General features: G+C 50.7%; 1 protein-coding gene across 4 annotated transcripts in view; it reads left to right on the top strand.

Annotated features, from left to right (window-relative positions):
• LOC135912332 (uncharacterized) overlaps positions 1-17,248 on the top strand; it is a 96,338-nt gene that overhangs the window by 21,919 nt on the left and 57,171 nt on the right. For 3 of the 4 annotated variants that reach the window (XM_065444740.2, XM_070540680.1, XM_065444745.2), the window contains exons 2-5: positions 2,381-2,738; positions 8,102-8,233; positions 9,154-9,532; positions 9,950-10,370. In XM_065444740.2, coding sequence (XP_065300812.2) covers positions 2,381-2,738; positions 8,102-8,233; positions 9,154-9,532; positions 9,950-10,370 — 1,290 coding nt within the window. Of the gene's footprint in view, positions 1-4; positions 165-2,380; positions 2,739-8,101; positions 8,234-9,153; positions 9,533-9,949; positions 10,371-17,248 lie in introns of those variants that run through there. The other variant, XM_070540679.1, reaches the window with a different exon arrangement.

The raw sequence follows: 17,248 nt of genomic DNA, 5'->3' as shown, positions 1-17,248 counted from the left end.
CGATCGAGTTCCTCGACCGAGAAGAACGTTTCCTTGCGTCTAGCTGGCACCATGAGTGAAGGAGGCACGTTCTCCAAAGCAGAAGGAAAAGACTCAAAGGGGCCGAAACGTCATCGGAGTCGCTCCCGGGTCGGCACGGGGACCTCGGCAACGTCCAAGAGGAGGTGAGCTGCTGCGTTACTGGGCCCTTTTCGATAGTGTAGTCGCCATGGTGCCACAAACTTGGACGCCGCCTGGCGCCCTGCTGTGGCAATCAGGAGTAGTCGTCTGCTATATCTCGAATTTGCGAAGAATTTTGTTCGCAAATTCGAGATATCCGCCGCGTCGCGTTCTTCGCAGTTCGCGCACGGGACTGGGTCAAGCCCATTTTTATCTAAGTGCGGGCTAACTGAAATTTAAGGAAAATTAATCTCTCGCTTCCTTCAGACCAAACCACTCGCCAACAGAGCTGAGCAAATGATCTTTTTTTTTCTGCCGAACCCAACACACGATTCCTTCTCACGTCAGCCTCATCCTCACCTGCTAAACGTTTACCCCTCTCCACACTGACCCTCACCCTCGACTAATAATTTTCTCCGCTCCTCCCCCTCAGCTAGATGGGTTGCGTCGTTCGCCGTCATACTTAATTCTTGCGATTATTGAAAAAAATATGTGTAGAAATAATCGAAGACCATTGCCAAAGTATGCGCGTAGCCTGAATGAATGGACGAACCAACGGGCGAGCGACAGTCCCCTGCTCCTTTCTCCGGCCCCTCCCCGGAACCCGGTTGCAGATTCACAGGGATGACCAGTGACAAACGTAGAAGAAAAGCGGCGTAATCTTGTCTCGAACATACAACAAAACGCCATTTTTGATGCATAATATCTGCGCAGATCAACTATGGAAATGAACGTATGATAACATGCAGCGCAATCATCAAGCGGACCGTTGCTTAACCTATCCATGATACACGTGACTACTGTGGAAAAACCGGCTCGCCTCAATGTTCTCGTAGATAGGGCTTGGCACTTAGCACTTAAAAGGTACGGTTCTTTCGCAGATGCAACAGGGGTACCAATCGCGATGCAAATCGCCACAATCGTAGAAGCGCAGCATTGTTTTCTAAATGAATTTTTTTAAAAGTGTACGTCCGCCTTTATACACAGAAGCCAAAATTATTACATGCAACCGTCATCGTTTCTTCCGACCCTTTAGACTACTATAAACACGGCCCATAAATTTACAACGCTTTGTTGTTTAGAGTTATTCACAAATTGATAAGTTTGCCGTAGAACGCACGAGAAATTATATGCAGAGGTCTTTAGTTCATGAATCGCGATTATTATTTTTGAAAGTGTAAGAAAGACATTCCGCGTATCAGATGCAGGATAAAACAAGCCACTTCTTTCTCAGCCAACTCCACTGCGATTACACGAGTGCGGATGTTTATTGAGTCCGCTATAGCTCGTGGCCTCAGAGATTGCGCGAGCTACTTCCAGCATGCTATCTCGGAGGCGATGCGTAGTTCGCAGTTTCTTGAGAAGGTTACTGGGAAAAACTCTGGCGCTAGTGTCTACGGCGACATGTTCCCGTGCTGACTGAACCACCAGTAAGGATGGCGGTTCAGTCAGTATGGGATTGATGGACAGTACAAAGATTTGCGTAGGCTTCGTTCTTCTGGCTTTAAACGGCTTTGCAAAGTTTGTTATAGTGAAAAAGAAAATAAATTTTGCCATATACGGAAGTATTCACAGATTACGCACGTACGTAGAACAATGTTCCCTGCGGGTATAGCGAAATATGATTTTTTGGAACTTAGGAAAGTTAAAGCGGGATGAGAAACGTCACAAGAACATGCAACTCACACAAACCCGAACGCTATAATATGCCCGGTATTCTCGTTGGGATTAAACAATCGCTATGTCAGAGTTCTCACAATAATTGTTGCAGAAAATTTTATGGCCGCAGCCTCACTTTTGCCACGCACCGTGCCAAGTCGTACACCCGTGAGCACAAACGTAACCAGGAATTGTTTTGGAGGAGAGAGTCACGCTCTCAAATGGGGAGGATGAGGGGGAAAAGGAAAGAACGGACAAGCCACGTACAAACGCAGAAATTTCCGGGGGTATAGGGTCGTTCCCAGTGTGGCACTTCTCTATTGAGTCGCATACCACAGGCTTGTGGAGAAACTGAATCAATTTTTATTTCAGGTCCACAAAATGAAATTGACGGGCTTTTCTGGAAAGATCTCAACGCCACATTTCGACTGCGATCCCCGAATTCAAGCTACATTGAAATGCGCAAATGGAAATCGGTTTGAGCGCGAGATCCCCGGTTCGTAAACCTTTGCTCAGAGGAGTGCACGTGCTGATACGGCGTCGTCCGATCGCCCCGTTGCAGAAAATCGAAGAAGAGGCATGCTGGTGAGACGCCTACACCGTCAACATCGCGTGTCTCCGAGGCGAGCATGCTCTTGCCATCCAACACATCCACGCCCCTTATGGAGGCCGTGTCGTCGACGACCATCTCGATCGACCCAGGGGCCGACCTGGCTGCCAACCGCAGCGCCACTTCGACGCCCGTGCCCGAGTTCGTTCCCGAGAACGCTACGATGACCACAACCCGCGGTGCGGCCGGGCCGTGCGGCAAAAGCAGCAGCGTCATTAGGGACGAGAAACTCGGGTCCATCGCGCTGGCTGCCGAGGCCTCAGAGAGCACCGGCATCACGCACGGTGCCACGGATCCGGATATGGCGGCAGTGAGCACGTTTTCTCGATGTCTAGATGTGTCGTCGTGGCCCAGTTTAAGGACACGGGCCCAGTGCAGCAGTTGGTCGGATCAATCAATCAATCAATCAATCAATCAATCAATCAATCAATCAATCAATCAATCAATCAATCAATCAATCAATCAATCAATCAATCAATCAATCAATCAATCAATCAATCAATCAATCAATCAATCAATCAATCAATGCAGTCGTGTCGTAGTTGGGCACACAGACTTCTGTTTGGCAGAAGTCTGTCAAGGCGATCGATTAATCGACTCTGCCCTGTTCAACTTAAAGTACGCGTGGCCACTGTTGACCTGTGTCATATATATCGATAAGTCAATGAAACAACATATCTATCCTAAGTAACGTTGGCATGAAACTTGATGACTTAGATTGCAATAGATTCAGACGCGGAAAAGACTCGCTGGTTAGGAAGCTCTCGTGTTGTGTGTCAACCTTGTGTGCCATCTGAATCGTATGTGGCTGAAGTCAGGCGCTACACTACAAGGAAAAAGTTGAACTGAGAAAGCACAAGGAGTTTAACTGAGCAAACCATTAAACACAAGCAAACTGTGCACGCCAATAAACACGAACTAATGCTGACACTTGACGCGGTATTGACGCGTTTACTTAGCGCAACGTTTCCCCAGTATTTTGAGCACACATTTTGTACTCTCATTTTATGTGTTTCGCACGCAAAGTTTATAGTCACTTAATACTCGATATTTTCTAAGCCTTACAAGGCTAACAAAGCATATGCACTCATCAAGGTGGCCGGGTTGTCTCCTGTCACGGATAGGATACCATTGATGGGGAGGCTCGGGCTGTCGCAGATGTTCTGATGTGCTCCTTCCGTGTTTGGCGACAGCAACAAGTCCGCATAATCTTTTGGTGTAGACGGGGTGCATGTTCTACAGCACGTTCCCGGAGTTTCATCAGGGGAACCGGACGTGTTCCACTGGGATTAATACCTTCTGGTGTTCTTGTCAATCGTGCTCTTATTGCTACAAATGGCTTTAGTTTTGACATCCACAGCAAAATATGCGGGATGACTTTCACAAGCCGCGGCAGTTGTGGATCTGTTTGTTTGACTGATTCCTGTATTGAGGCTCTTGGGATGCAGTGGCGCTGGATAAAGTAAACATATCAATCTAGTACTTTGTTGTCGATTCGAGTTTCCTGCGTCTCGAGGGGCACTGGATGTTTTAGAAAGCAGGGTGTGTTTCTGCTGTTGGCAGTATGCTGCACGCCGTATGCATACTGCTGTATCTGTAAAGCAAAACGCGGTATACGGGCAGATCGCGAGCTGATCTGGGGTTTTCCAGAATAGTAACCAAAGGCTTGTGATCTGTGAGACGACCGAAGTTGGCTCTGCACAAGTAAAGTAGAACGTCATCTGTGCAAAACACAGCTGCAAGCATCTCCCGTTTGATCTGAGAACAGCGGCTTTCAGCTGTTAGCGCTCTGCTTGCATATGACGATGTTTGTGTCAGAATTGCACAAAACGCATGTGGTGTAAGCGATGGCATCAACGACAAGTTTTCTGTGTTTGGACGGGTCACAGTGTGCAAGTCTAGAAACGTTTGACATGGCTTGCTTCTAATTGTTGAAAGCCTGCTGATGACAGGCAGGTCATTCACTAGTTGCTTTCTGAGTGTCAACTGCCGTAAAGATTACGTGAGATCTGCGAGGTTCCGCAAAAAACAACCGGGATAATACACCGTGCGGAGAAGAGAATTGACTTTTTGTGGCGTCTCTGGCGTTTTGACTTGCGAGAAGCCCCGTACAATGCAGCGTTGAGCTCTTGTTCAGTTGTACGAAAGACCAAGATATCGTCGCTCACGTTCAACACATTAGCGATATTGTTTATCGGATGGTGTCATAAGAGTTCTGCGGCACTGCAAGTGTCGAAGATGAGACACTTGTAGCGAAATAGGCCAACAATTGTGGAAAACGTCATCAGCTGTCTAGAGGATCCCAATCGACGGTAGCCATTCTTCAAATCAAAGCTGGATCAAACTGTTGCTCAATTCAATGGCACAATGATGTCGTCTACAGTTGGGTGCAGCTGTTTTTCACTTGGAATCACTGCGTTGAGAATACACATAACAATGCATATCCCAATCTCGTCAGTATGATGGAGTTTGGTAATAACTACCCCGGACACCGATGGTGCGAGATCAACTGCTGCTCCGTACGGGTGTGCAATGCCATATGGATGCATCGGTGAGGTTGGGAAATTGGAGGGACTTTTTCGTCTACAAGCAGATTTTACAATCTTTGAGCTTTTCAATTTCTTGTATTTATCTGGGAATCATTTGGATGGTTGGCTTTTCCTCTAAAAATTTTTCAATTTGATATGTGACAAATACAATGTCAAGAGAAGTTGTTTCTGCAGAACTCCTGGGTAAAGAAAGATGTCTTCTTCGGCGCACTTTTTTTTTGTATGCCAAACAGAGCTTCTCACATAGCTGTAAGAGAGACGTTGCTCTGTATCGAAAACTCCCAAGTTTCTTCAAAGTAGTTGTTGATGTTACAGTGAGGGAGACCATTTTAATTGATGACTGACACCGCTGCATCGTCGTTTGCATCTGTGTCGATAAGAAAGACAGTGGGCTTGTTGTTGACTTTGGACCATTGCTCCGGGGGTCTGTTAGGATTGTCATAGCTACAATGACATACTCGTTACTGCTTGAGCTTTTCATGACTTGCTGCTGTAACTGCAGCGACGAACGAGACAGCTTCTCAAAATGCCCAATTTTGTTGCATGCCTTGCAAGTTTTGTCCCCAGACAGCACAACCTACCACCTTTATGTGGCTATTACACAAGCGCAGTTGTGAAAAAAGTTTGGCTTGTCGCATCGTTCGTTTCATAGGATTGTAGAGAAGGTGGATTTACTGCTCGATGTCGCTTGTGGCGGCGACGATGCCCCGACGTTGCCAGACGATTTGCTGTACGTGTCGTGTTGTTTTATCTAAAATGCAGGCTGATGCTTTTTTCTCGATCTCGGAGACGTCTCGTTCTACGTCGCGTGCAAGGTCTTCTAACAGTCGTCCTTACTCTAGGACTTCTGACAACTCCAGTGGCTTTAGCGTGTGACATTTCCGCAGGCGGCTCGACGTTGTTTCGAGGGTGATGTGAACCTTGATTTGAGGATCGTCGTTGGCAAAGTTACCGTGCCGGAACAGCTGTCGGGGCCCGTGCGTAACACGCATCCAAACTTTTCAACGGCGTTTTTTTTTACTGCTAAGCTGTATTGACTCTTTTCGCGGAGCAGTTTGTTATAAAGAAACTAGATGGCGCTTTAGGCGGTGTGCCACACTTAGCCTCAGCGACAGCGCCCGAATACGAAACCACTACCGCTTCCACCTTGCTTCTGTACGATCAGCTGTCGGAAATGCAACCGACTTTCCGCTAACCCACTGTGCTCCAATCATGCTGGATTGAATCATGTGGATTGAAGACGTGTGCAGTAGTTGGCTGCATAAATAGTGACTGGCATATTAAGGAATGGAATGAATCTGTGTGGCCAAGTTCGCTGACCACTGCTCCAACATTCCGTACGTATTACCGGCACTTCGAGATTGACCGCTTTCCTCCAGGATACAGAAATTTGCTCATTGGCCACGTTGTTACGCCTACTCTATCGCCAACGTGTCAGTGAGTGAATGGGCGCACACTTGAATGTATGTGCACCATATACACAAAATAAATGACCGACTACACCGATAGCGCTCTAGTGGTCGAAGCTGAACGTTTCGTGGCGGTCCACAAGAATAAGCGAGTTACTAGCGATAATACATTTTCGCTACAGGGTGTTACAAGTTACAAAACAGCTACATTTGAAGGCTTGCGCGCAGCAAGAAGAAATAGGACCCGCGAGCGATTAGGCAGAAAATAATCAGATAGCGACCGCACCGAGGAAGTCAAAAATGTGACAAGCCGCTGTTTCAATATATTTGCCAAATAAAGAACTCAGAGCGAAACACACTTGTCCTGATCCAATTCATGGGACGAAAGTTTGGATAGCTTCGAATACATATTTGGACCCGCTTTTAGAACAAGCGCCATGTACGTTGCTAGCGCCGTTTGGACATAGCTTAATCAGCGTCGAAAGCGCTTTTTCTTGTTGTCTGAAGCTGCGGCCAAAGCTTGGTTTCGTCCACCCAGCCACCGTCTACGATATCTCCCGAAACAGAAGTTTGCTAAGCCGCACCGGCGTCATACAAACCCATTGTAAACAGGGAGGCAACGGAGGCAGTTGAAGGCAGCTCCCATGGCAGCTCCCACGGGATCACCGCAAACAGGGGTCAATATGGCTAGCCGATTCGTCCGTCCGTTCGCCTGTACGCGGAAAACTTCTCCGGCGCAAACCCATGCGCATGTGGAAAAAAAAAGGTCTGTGATTGGCTTCGCCAGTATAGTGACGTCGTTGGTCTCAATCGCAGCCGAGCGCGCGCGCAGCAGTTTCCTTCCCGCTCCTAAATGGCAAGGGCATCCGACATACTTACTCCTGAGGAGCAGGCATCTTTCGATCAGCAACGCCGCGAGGAGAACCGGGGATGGGCTCGTCTACGCAGTGCCGATGCTGCAGCCCGGGAACAAGAACAGGTTTGTGCAGCCGAGCGCAAGCAGCAACTGGGTACCGAGGATCCGGCAGCCTACCAAGCCGTCATTTAATGAACATTCAGGATTAACCCAGTGCTAAACACCGGGGCCGCACGTTTCAGCTTCGCTGGTTTGACATTTGCACGGTGTGCTTGGGCGGTGATTTTTTTTTCTTGTTTGTAGAAAATAATAGACAAAGCAGTGTTGGCTCTAGCTGTCGGAAGTGGGCGTCGAGATTTGTTTTGGCCGCGTCCTACTCTGATCTTGTTTTTTAACGTACTAACGGGGAGAGACTGCACGATGTCGAGCACCTCTTCCCCGACTTAATTAGCTTTCTGCGAGTGTCCACGCTAATGTCGGACGTGACGAGGAAGTTTTGAAGCCGTTCCACCCGTTTTGCCTATTTGTGATCGATGTTCGTGGCGCCGGTTGCTCGGAACTCAGAACTAGGGATTGGCGGTTGTACTGCGCCATGTTGTGCTAGCCTGACTGTTGAAATTCCCTGCTGGCATTGTCTTCCATGATGTAGACGTATTATTGGCACTCTTCCTGTTATAAACCAGCACTTATGTCACCAATGTAACAGTGACATGGTGCTTGATGACCTACATAGTCAGAAGCGGGGGCGGCTCGCGCGCGAGGAATTTTCAAGCTTCGGTTGTCAACCGAAAATGTGTCTGGCTATACTTGGATGCTACATCGAGCTATTTCTTTTTCTACTTTTTGTACACGTACACAGGCCATCGATATGCGAGATGTGGACGAGTCCGAGAATGTATTGGCCCAAAGCCGACCAGTGTCCGGCTACGCCCCGATCGAGAAGGATGATAGGCTGGTGATGCCACCGTCTTTGGAGCTTCCGTCGCCGGCGGTAAGCCACGAAACGATTGCTGTATAGTTCGATAATACATTTGTGTCACGATAGAGATGGTATATAGTTGTATACTGTATATTTAGTAGCGCTGCCATTTCACGCCGACAAAGACTGGCTGTAACGTGATCACAAATAAAACGGCCCATGAAATGCTTTTTCGTTGATATCCTGGCGTCCGCAACACCGGCTCAGCTCGGGACACTACATCCAAGCAAAAGTAGGTTGACTGCACGACTTGCCCACAACGCATGGGACTACTAGTAGTCACCGCTTGACCAAAAAGGGAAGCTGAAGCATGAAGCGGAGGTTTTCGACAAGGTGGCTTGGCTACCGTCAAGGAGGCCCTCGCCTGCCCTCTGAGCAGATCTAGAAGTAGACCCTGGGCCCTTCCGTTTGTTGGTGCATACTGCATAGTCATCGCGTACTATCCTCGGTCACTATCATCAACTGGGTAGCCGTACTCTGCCTCGCCGACTCCGGGCACTGAAGCGAAAAGTACGGGTCGCGACAGCAAACCAGGATAGAGAATCCGGAGAAAGGCTCATCCATTGTCACCCGGTAACCTCTTTCAGCGCGATGACGATTTAAAGGAAGCCTAAAGGAAGTATTAGCAGCGCGCAGTGGGAGAGCCCTCTTCCCTCCTCCGAACGCGCACAATAGGCTCGTTTACTGAATGCCTCATAACGAGCCCTAGCCTTCGCGGCACCGCACGGGGTTGTAGAGACTGAGCGCATAGGGACGAGCGCGTGTGTTCGTGGAACGATTGGTCGATGCCGCAACCATTTGATCACTCTATTACATCACGTGGTCCGCAATTTCTCTAGATATCGCGACAAGCATGGCAGCGGCGCAATTTCAACCCGCGTCTCCTGAGGTCCCTTTGATTTTCTTTTCTGAACTGGCATGTGCATGTGCAGGTCTGTCACGATGGCCAGGACCCCACGCTGTCGCCGTCGCCCAAGCGCAAGTCGCGCGCACTGAGTACGGTCACGTTCGGCGACGCGCAGTCCTACCGCCTCACGTCGGCCGAGCCGTCGACGAGCGAGATTCTGGGCCAGGGATCGCACCAGCTGCGCATCTTGGCCTGCGCCCAGCTGTCGCTCGGGGCGCTCGCCTTCCACTACCAGTCGATGCGGCTGCTGGCGCCCGTCGACGCGGTGGACCACTGGTGCAGGCAGCCGCCCGAGTTCGCCAACCAGAGCGCGCAGGCGTGGAAGAACGCTTCCATTCCCGTGGGTCCCGACGGCCGCTACAGCAGATGCTCAGTCTACAGGTTTCCCTACTCGCATGGCACCGGTGTGTAGTATACGCACAGGCGCGTTTACAGTTGCCGAGTTTGCTGACAGTTCGTTATCGCAAAATGGCTGAAAGTTTACGTTCCAGGAGTTTCGCAAGCTCAGCGAAATTACACGCGTTCTTTCTTTTTTTTTAGTACTGAAATGACACCATTCGGTGACAGATAAGGAATGCAGTGATCAGTGACTCCTCAAACAAAACGTGTGTACTACATGCGCCAGCGATCTATCTAAATTCATGTTGGTCGCGCTGCTTACGTATGGTTGACGCGGTGCGCCATTCCAAGGTCGCGCGAGTGCGGAGGTAAGGGTTGATCATGCAAGATGCCGCATTACGAACGGTGTTATTGATTTGCCCGTTGGCCGATACAGCGACATAATTTTACGCGAGTTCTTTCTCCCTCTCTGGACGACGTAGCAGCAGCAGCCACATCGGGCTCCGCGTCCTCCTCGGCGTTGTGGCCCGGGGTCGTCGCCGGGCCTCGGGGAGAGCTCCCGTGCAGCGACTGGGACTACGACCTGCCTCCGGACGTCCTCACGGCCCTGAACGAGTGGGACCTGGTGTGCTCCAACGCGTGGCTGGTGCTCGCGGCGCGCCTCTACACCTACCTAGGGGGCGTCGTCTGCGCGCCCTTCCTCGGCAAGATGGCGGACCGAACGGGTCGCAGGCCGGTCCTGCTCGCGTGCGCCGTGCTCGCGGTGGCCGCCGCGGCGTTGACCGTGCACGCGCACTCGTTCCTGCAACTCGTCCTGCTGCGCATGGTGGTGGCGGGCTCGCTGAACGGCTTCTCGCTCGTTTCCATAGTTCTTCTGTTCGAGGTCACCTACGAAGCCAGCAGGTCGGTGATTGCGAATTTTTTTTTTTCACCGTGAATAGTCACGATGTTCCAAACGTGGCGGCCATGACGTCAGCGGTCCCTTCTGTGACTGCTGACGAAAGTACGATAGCCTTCCAGTGGGGTGCATTATGAACGCCACTTATCTATAAACTTCTTTTTTTTAATGGGCGCTGCTGCACCATCTAATTGCGTAAAGCTCCCTTTATAATAGGGGTCTGCCTGTTTTAGCCGCGATGGGAGAGTGCTTTATGTTGCATCCCATGTTATATGCTTGGCGGTACTCGACGCGGTGTCTGTTTTCGGACTCGCTTTGTCTGCTTGATACAACGTGGCGTCTTCTACGTTAGAAACGGCTTCGTGAGACGTACTGAAGTCCTCTAACGTGGTGTGGCTGGAGTTTCGGCTGCCGTTAAGGCGGACGGAGCAGATCAGCGCGGTGTCGTCGATAGGGTGTCGCGCCTCTAGCCAGGGCGTACAAACGGTTAAACATTCATTAGACAAAGAAGAAATCCTTAGTAGTGCGCGTATCGTAAAAAGAACAGAACTGTCGCCTTCTTCGTTTCTTTCTACGATTTGCCCATTAAAAGGATTTCGCCTTGCCTGAAGAATGTTTCATCAACCTCTCCAGCAGCCACCCTTTTGCTTCTGGATATTACCCGGTTCCGTTTAGGCTCGTCTCCGAAGCAACGGTTTAAACCTGTTCGAACCAGTTCATGAGGGTTCATACCGGTTTCGAATAAATATAATCGAACGAAAGGTAGCTTATTTCTGCTCCTACGTGACGCAGACTGATGAACTCCTGTGTATTTAATCTTACGCACCAAGGCGAATACACTGTGACTGCAGACGCGCAGGCGTGCAGTGTTATCGTTCTTTTATTCGAAGGCCCAGTGCCCAATGTGTTGGAAGCACTAATAATCCTATTGTTGTGCCTACGAGCTGCCGTATTCCAGTGTACATATAGCCCGTTGATGTTCTGTGGAGTCATTGAAGGAATAATATAGTAACATTAACGATGACGTACAAACGGTACAATAGCAATCAATACCACTCGTGCGACGGCAAAATCGCAATCAGCAAGCACTTGCCTTCGTCGATCGAGAACTGTTGGAGCATAAAAAAAAGGATGCGTTTTTGGATTTCGTGTCTACTATACGAACGGCGATATCATCTGAGGCACCGAGTCGTGCTGAGACGATACCATTCACAACGCAGATTACTTTTCCATCTCATGCAAACTTCTACCGCGAAGTGGCGGAGGCGGAGGCGTCTCTATTCTGGTTGACAATAGATTAAAAAAGCGTGTCGATATCGTGGACGATTCCTTGAGTGCAAAGGTGTGTGGCGTAAAACTGAGCTGTCTGGTGCGCACCACGTTGCTTTGGGTGGTTTTTTTTATCGTTCTCCGAACAGTGACAACGCGCTGCCGCTTTAAGCTTTGTCTGAAGCATTGGCTATACTTCAGGTGCTGAGCACGTTCTGTTGAGAGGCGACTTGAACCTATCGGATATTGACTATAGAAAACTTACGCCACCGTCTTACGTTAGCTGTCTGACCCGCGTATACTTGACAGTTGAGGAACTTATTAACGAGCTTGCGTTGCATCAGTTTGTCAATTGTCAACTCCCCTACTAGGCACAGTCGGTCGTGTGCTAACGTAATAGAGCCCACGTTTATAAAGTCAGTTACAACAATAATGGTGATAGTGACGATGAGATAGTTGTCGGTAGTATCCTGCGCGAGACTACGATCTTCACTAGAATGCAGCCGTGAAGGATGTGTCCTTATCCTGTACATCCTGTACAATGGCTGGATAATATCCTGTACACTGATAGGATATTTCCAATTACTCATTCTTTTTTTCTTAATATGAATTTCCTAGGCATCTGAACCATAGAAAAAAATACTGGGAAATCCCATACAGCGCCCTGAATAATGTAATATAATACATAATTCACAGCTAATCTCGGTTTTATTTTCCAGGAGGTTTCTGCGTTGTGAAGTCAGGAGGGGGGACGTGGTCACGTGAGAGCAGGGCATTGCGATTCTTAGGCACTCGCCCAGGCTCACTTGGTGGCCTCCCATGTTGCTGCTTGCTATGAGGCCGATGCAGGAACATACAGGCGGTCGAGCGAGCCGGAGCTAGTGTCAGAATCTCGCAATGTCTCGCTTGAGCGTTCTCCGCGTCTTGACGTCACCACGCGACAGAGGCGATACCGAAACTGGTGAAGATTAGAGAGCAGATGAGTATAACTGATATTTCAGTTGACATTAAAAGAAAAAGAAAATGGACCTGGGTAGGACGCCTAATAAGTAGGACGGTCTGCCGGTTGTCGATTAGAGTTATAGAAGGGGGTGCTAAGGGAAGGTAAGCGCAGTCGAGGACGCCCGATAATTAGCTGGTGTGCTGAAAAGAAGAAATCTGCAGGCATAACTTGAAATTAGCGCAAGGTAGCGGTAATTGGAGATTGCTGGGAGTGCCCCTCATCCTGCGGTGGACATAGACAGCCTGCTGATGTTGATGATCATTACGTGAAAGCGCATTCTACAAGCCGCTGTCCACTAAGAGTCCCAGACCGATCCAATTGGAGAGGTGTCGCCTTGGCCTCCCTCCCCGCCTTCTTAGATTAGCACTTCACCTGTCCATGACCCGCCTCCCAGACCTGTACAAATAGGTCTTCTGGAAAGATGTTGAGCCCACTTGAACAGTTGTCTGTTCAGAAGAGAGCTCCCCTTCAAGCTACGCTTGATTCGCTCCGGCCAGAAGTCGCATTGCCGTTTCGAAACTTAAAGGCTCGAGCATGTCGCGACAAACTGCGAGAACGCCTATCGATGGGGCCTCACGGGTACACTCGAACGAGTGAAGAAACCGCTAAAGCTGCCGCGGTATAACGCAGGACTGACTACCTCTGCGGTGCGATGGCGGCGAGCATTATCTGCGGCTGGGCTCCTTGCCTTCTCAGCGCGGCCGAGCATGTGTTCGACCGGCGAACGCTGGCATTCGCCTTCCTCGTGCCGGTTTCCCTGCTAATGACCAGCTTCCAGGCCGTCCGGGAGTCCTCGCGGTGGCTGCTCGTCACCGGCGGCGTCGCCGACTTCATCGACAGGCACTACGCCACGTCCCCTCATGGAGGAGGGCGTCGCTCCGACGCCGAACTGGACCGTGCCGCTGTACGGCGGCTGCGTGATGCCAAGGCCACCGCGACGGCCGAAGGACGTCGCACCACGGAGCCGTCTCCGCAACCTGGTAGCGCTGCCAGCACGATCGTCCTGCCCGGATTTGTGGCGAGGACCGCGTCGCTGTCGGCACTCTTCTTAAGCCTCATCGTCATCATGAACGAGACGTGGGAATGCGGCGAACCGGAACGGGACCTGTCCCCGCCGGCTCCGTCCTCCTGGCGGGCGGCGGTCCTGGTGATCCCGCGTGCCGTGAGCGTCCTGCTGGCGGCTCGATTTCTGCGACGCTGCGAGCGCAAGAGGGCGCTGACGCTGGGTCTCCCGCTGAGCTGCGCCGCCATCGCGCTACTAGCCCTCGTCGAGCTGGCCCTGCCGAGCCGCAACTCGTACGTCCTCCTCGTCGTCGGCGAGCTGTTGTTGGCCTCCGCGTTCGTCAACCTCGCCTTCGCCTGCGTCTACAGCCTCGAGCTGTACGCGACGGCCGATCGCGCCGCGGGCTTCTCCACCGTCTGCTCGTCGGGCGTTCTGGGCGGCGTCGCGCTGACGAGCCTCTTCGAGGGCCAGGACCCGGTGGTGCGGAAGATGCTCGGCCTGTCGCTGGCCGTGGTGGCTATGCTGCTGGTCGAGCAGCTGCCCGAGACCAAGGACGCCCGAGTGCCCGACGCGTTGTTCGACGCCATCTCGCAGCTCAAGCGCTACAGGTTGTCGAGCTCGTCGAAGAGCTTTGCGGAGCCGCGTCCATCGACCGACTCTGGCTACACCCCCGAGGGGAAATTATTCGCGGCTTCTACTGAAATCCCCGGAGTGTAAAATGTGTCGCACCGTCGTTTCAATTTCACGATCTGATTGTTGAAAGTTTAAAAGCACGTAAAGAATTCCCGTCTGTTGTACGTGTCGCCGCGGTATACAGTATGTTTCTTTTTTCCTTTTACGTATTGTTTACTTCAGCTCTGTATCTCTGTCCAGCGTTCAAGCACGAGTGGTAGGCAGACTTCATTTATATTGACACGTAATAGCGCTGCAGCAAAGGCTGCTTGCTGAGACTTGTCCGTGCGCCGAAGAGCGTGCGAACTAAAACCTTTTAGTTTTGGAGTTCTCGACGCTTGCCTAGAACCGCAGAGACATTCATGCAGGGCACCACTAACTTCTAAAGCGCAGCCCTGGTTTATGACGCTTTTAGAATTAGTTGTATCCTTTCTGCTTTGGTACCTTCTATCAGGAGTAAAGAAAGAACGCATACCCTTGATTCTACAGAAGTAACGTCAACAAAATAGCCACAGTTGTGTGTTTAATCCTTTCCCCGGTACTCTAGCGCGTGCTTTGTCTCGTCTTAACAAAAAATTATTTTATAAACAAGACACGCACGCACGCGCACACACGCACACATACACACGCGCACATTGTGTGTGTGCGTGCATGCCAGATCGCTTTTCCGGAATAGGGACTTCTTTTTGTGTTCAACGCTATTCGTGTCACTTCTTTACTGTAGTTAGGAATCGGGCAGAGTTATTTGCATAGCTTTTGAACGAGTTAATGCATTTCAATTGTACAGCTTTGCGAACAAGGGCAGTAGTATACTACACCATAATATACGCTGTGGCAATTCGTGGGACAAAAATTGGAGGACGCTTAAGCTTCGCCTTCAAGAGTGGAACGCGACAGCGTTCCCATCGACCCGCCAAGAGGTGTAAGACAATGCGCTACGGCGCAGGGATCACTTACGAGGCGCCCCGCATCGGACTTTGCGGCCACCTATCACACGGAGAGCGTCGAGCAACGCAGCGTTCGGCGCGGCAACGAAACGTGCGCCTGAGCAAACGGAACGAACCAAAGAACTCGGTGTCTCGGAGGGGGAAGCGATCTACGCCTGCCAAACGTCGTGATCGGCACGGGCAGAGAGATAGATAGATAGTAATCTAAAGAAGGGAACGGCGCTTGATTCTGCAACCCGCGTGGGAGCACGGCGAAGCGTCGTCAGGGGAGAGGGAGTGGGAGCCGGTCCGCGCACAGCCCCAAAGCGCGCATGGTGCGCCACCTGTTGGGGCAGCGCCATACATTGAGAGGAGGGGGTCGTCTGTGTTTGCCGCAAGATGGCTCTGCGTGTGCGGTAGGCGCAGAAGAAATTTAGCGGAAACGTACTTCGCTACTCGTGTAAATGCGACTTGTGTAAGGTACATGCTCATAATTACCGATATACACCGCAGTATAACTTTCTACGGCACGTTTTTAAGGCAACACCGCGTTCACTAGAAGCGCGTTTGTACCGCTTTCAAGCATCGAACTCGTGGCTGAGTGGTAGCGTCTCCGTCTCACACTCTGCAGACCCAGGTACGATTCCCACCCAGCCCATCTTGGAAGTTGCTTTTTATTTATGAAGTGCCAGCCGTGATTTATCGCTCACGGTCAACGCCGCCGACGCCGACGACACCGGCTTTTCTGCGACACGAGCTCCTTAACGCTATCGCGTTAAAACAATTTTAACAGTGAAAGAACGAAGGGAACACGCAGAGTATGCCCACAAAGTGCAGCGTATGGGGCGCCGAGTCCGAGCAAAGTAGGCCTGGTCATAGAGTCGGCCCAACCACAAAGGGAACCGTGTGACGTCCAAGTCCTCCTATTCGAACGTTGGCTACAGCCTGAGCCGCCTCTGCAGTTCTGGCGTCTGTGCGGTGACTTCAAGTGCTGAATTTTCTTACGAACTTGTTGCCTTCTATTTCAGTCAAGCTCCAATTTTTGCACTGATAATGCATTTCCCGCACAAGAAATGGTGTTCGCTGTGATTGGCTGCCCTGGGCTCTCTTAATTTCTGAGTGTGTTCGAGTTATTTCTCGATACGAAAAGTCTTGAGAAGTTTATTAAACCTTCTTGAAACATCGCGTAATCGATGAAGCAAAGGAATAAAATAACGCGTTGCCATCATACCAACCATGTGACTCACGACATCATGGTGACACCTGAGCAGCGTGTCGTTGAATTGGTTTTCCAAGTTTAGACAAAGTTGTTGAACGAACGGTTAGGACAATGCGTGGGAAGAATAACATCAATCAATTATGGTGTGGTATGGTATGGTAAAACTTTAATGAAGTCCTGCAGATCGTGAGTCTTCACGAAGCGGGCCGCTCCCACGTGGGAACCGGAAGGCCAAGCCTCGCGGCCACATCGTGGGCCTGCTGGACAGCCCAGAGTTGGTCAGCCAGAAGGGGGCTGCGGAGAACCGCCTCCCATCTGGCCGAGCTGTTAGCGATGATAGAGCGTGACCGGGCACACCGCCAGAGCATATGGTCTTACGTGTCTATAACTCCACAATCATGGCAGGTAGCGTTGGTGTAAGTACCCGGATAGATTTTATGTAAGTGCGACGGATTCGGATGGGTATTCGTTTGCAGTAGACGGAGCGTTAATGCTTGAGCTCTATTGAGGCGCGGATGAGGAACAAAGTAGGTTCTATGGCTGAGATGGTAGTGTTTAGTAATCTCGTTGTAGGTGGAGGGCGTGTCCCTGTTTTCTGGGAGTCGGCTTCCGATTGGTCGAGGGTAGTGCGGTGGGAGAGTTCACGCGCAGCCCCGTGAGCCGACTCGTTGAGGTTGGGAGGAGCACCCTTTATCTGACCCTGTTGTGCCGGAAACCAATAAATGAAGTGGTGTGTGATTGCCGTGCCCCCAATAAGTCTGAGGGCCTGTTTGGAAACGGTGCCTTTTTCA

Source organism: Dermacentor albipictus, chromosome 6 (assembly GCF_038994185.2).
Source record: "Dermacentor albipictus isolate Rhodes 1998 colony chromosome 6, USDA_Dalb.pri_finalv2, whole genome shotgun sequence".
Lineage (NCBI taxonomy): Eukaryota > Metazoa > Arthropoda > Arachnida > Ixodida > Ixodidae > Dermacentor > Dermacentor albipictus.
The sequence above is the reverse complement of the archived record's forward strand: the minus strand, read 5'-3'. Positions and strand labels throughout refer to the sequence as shown.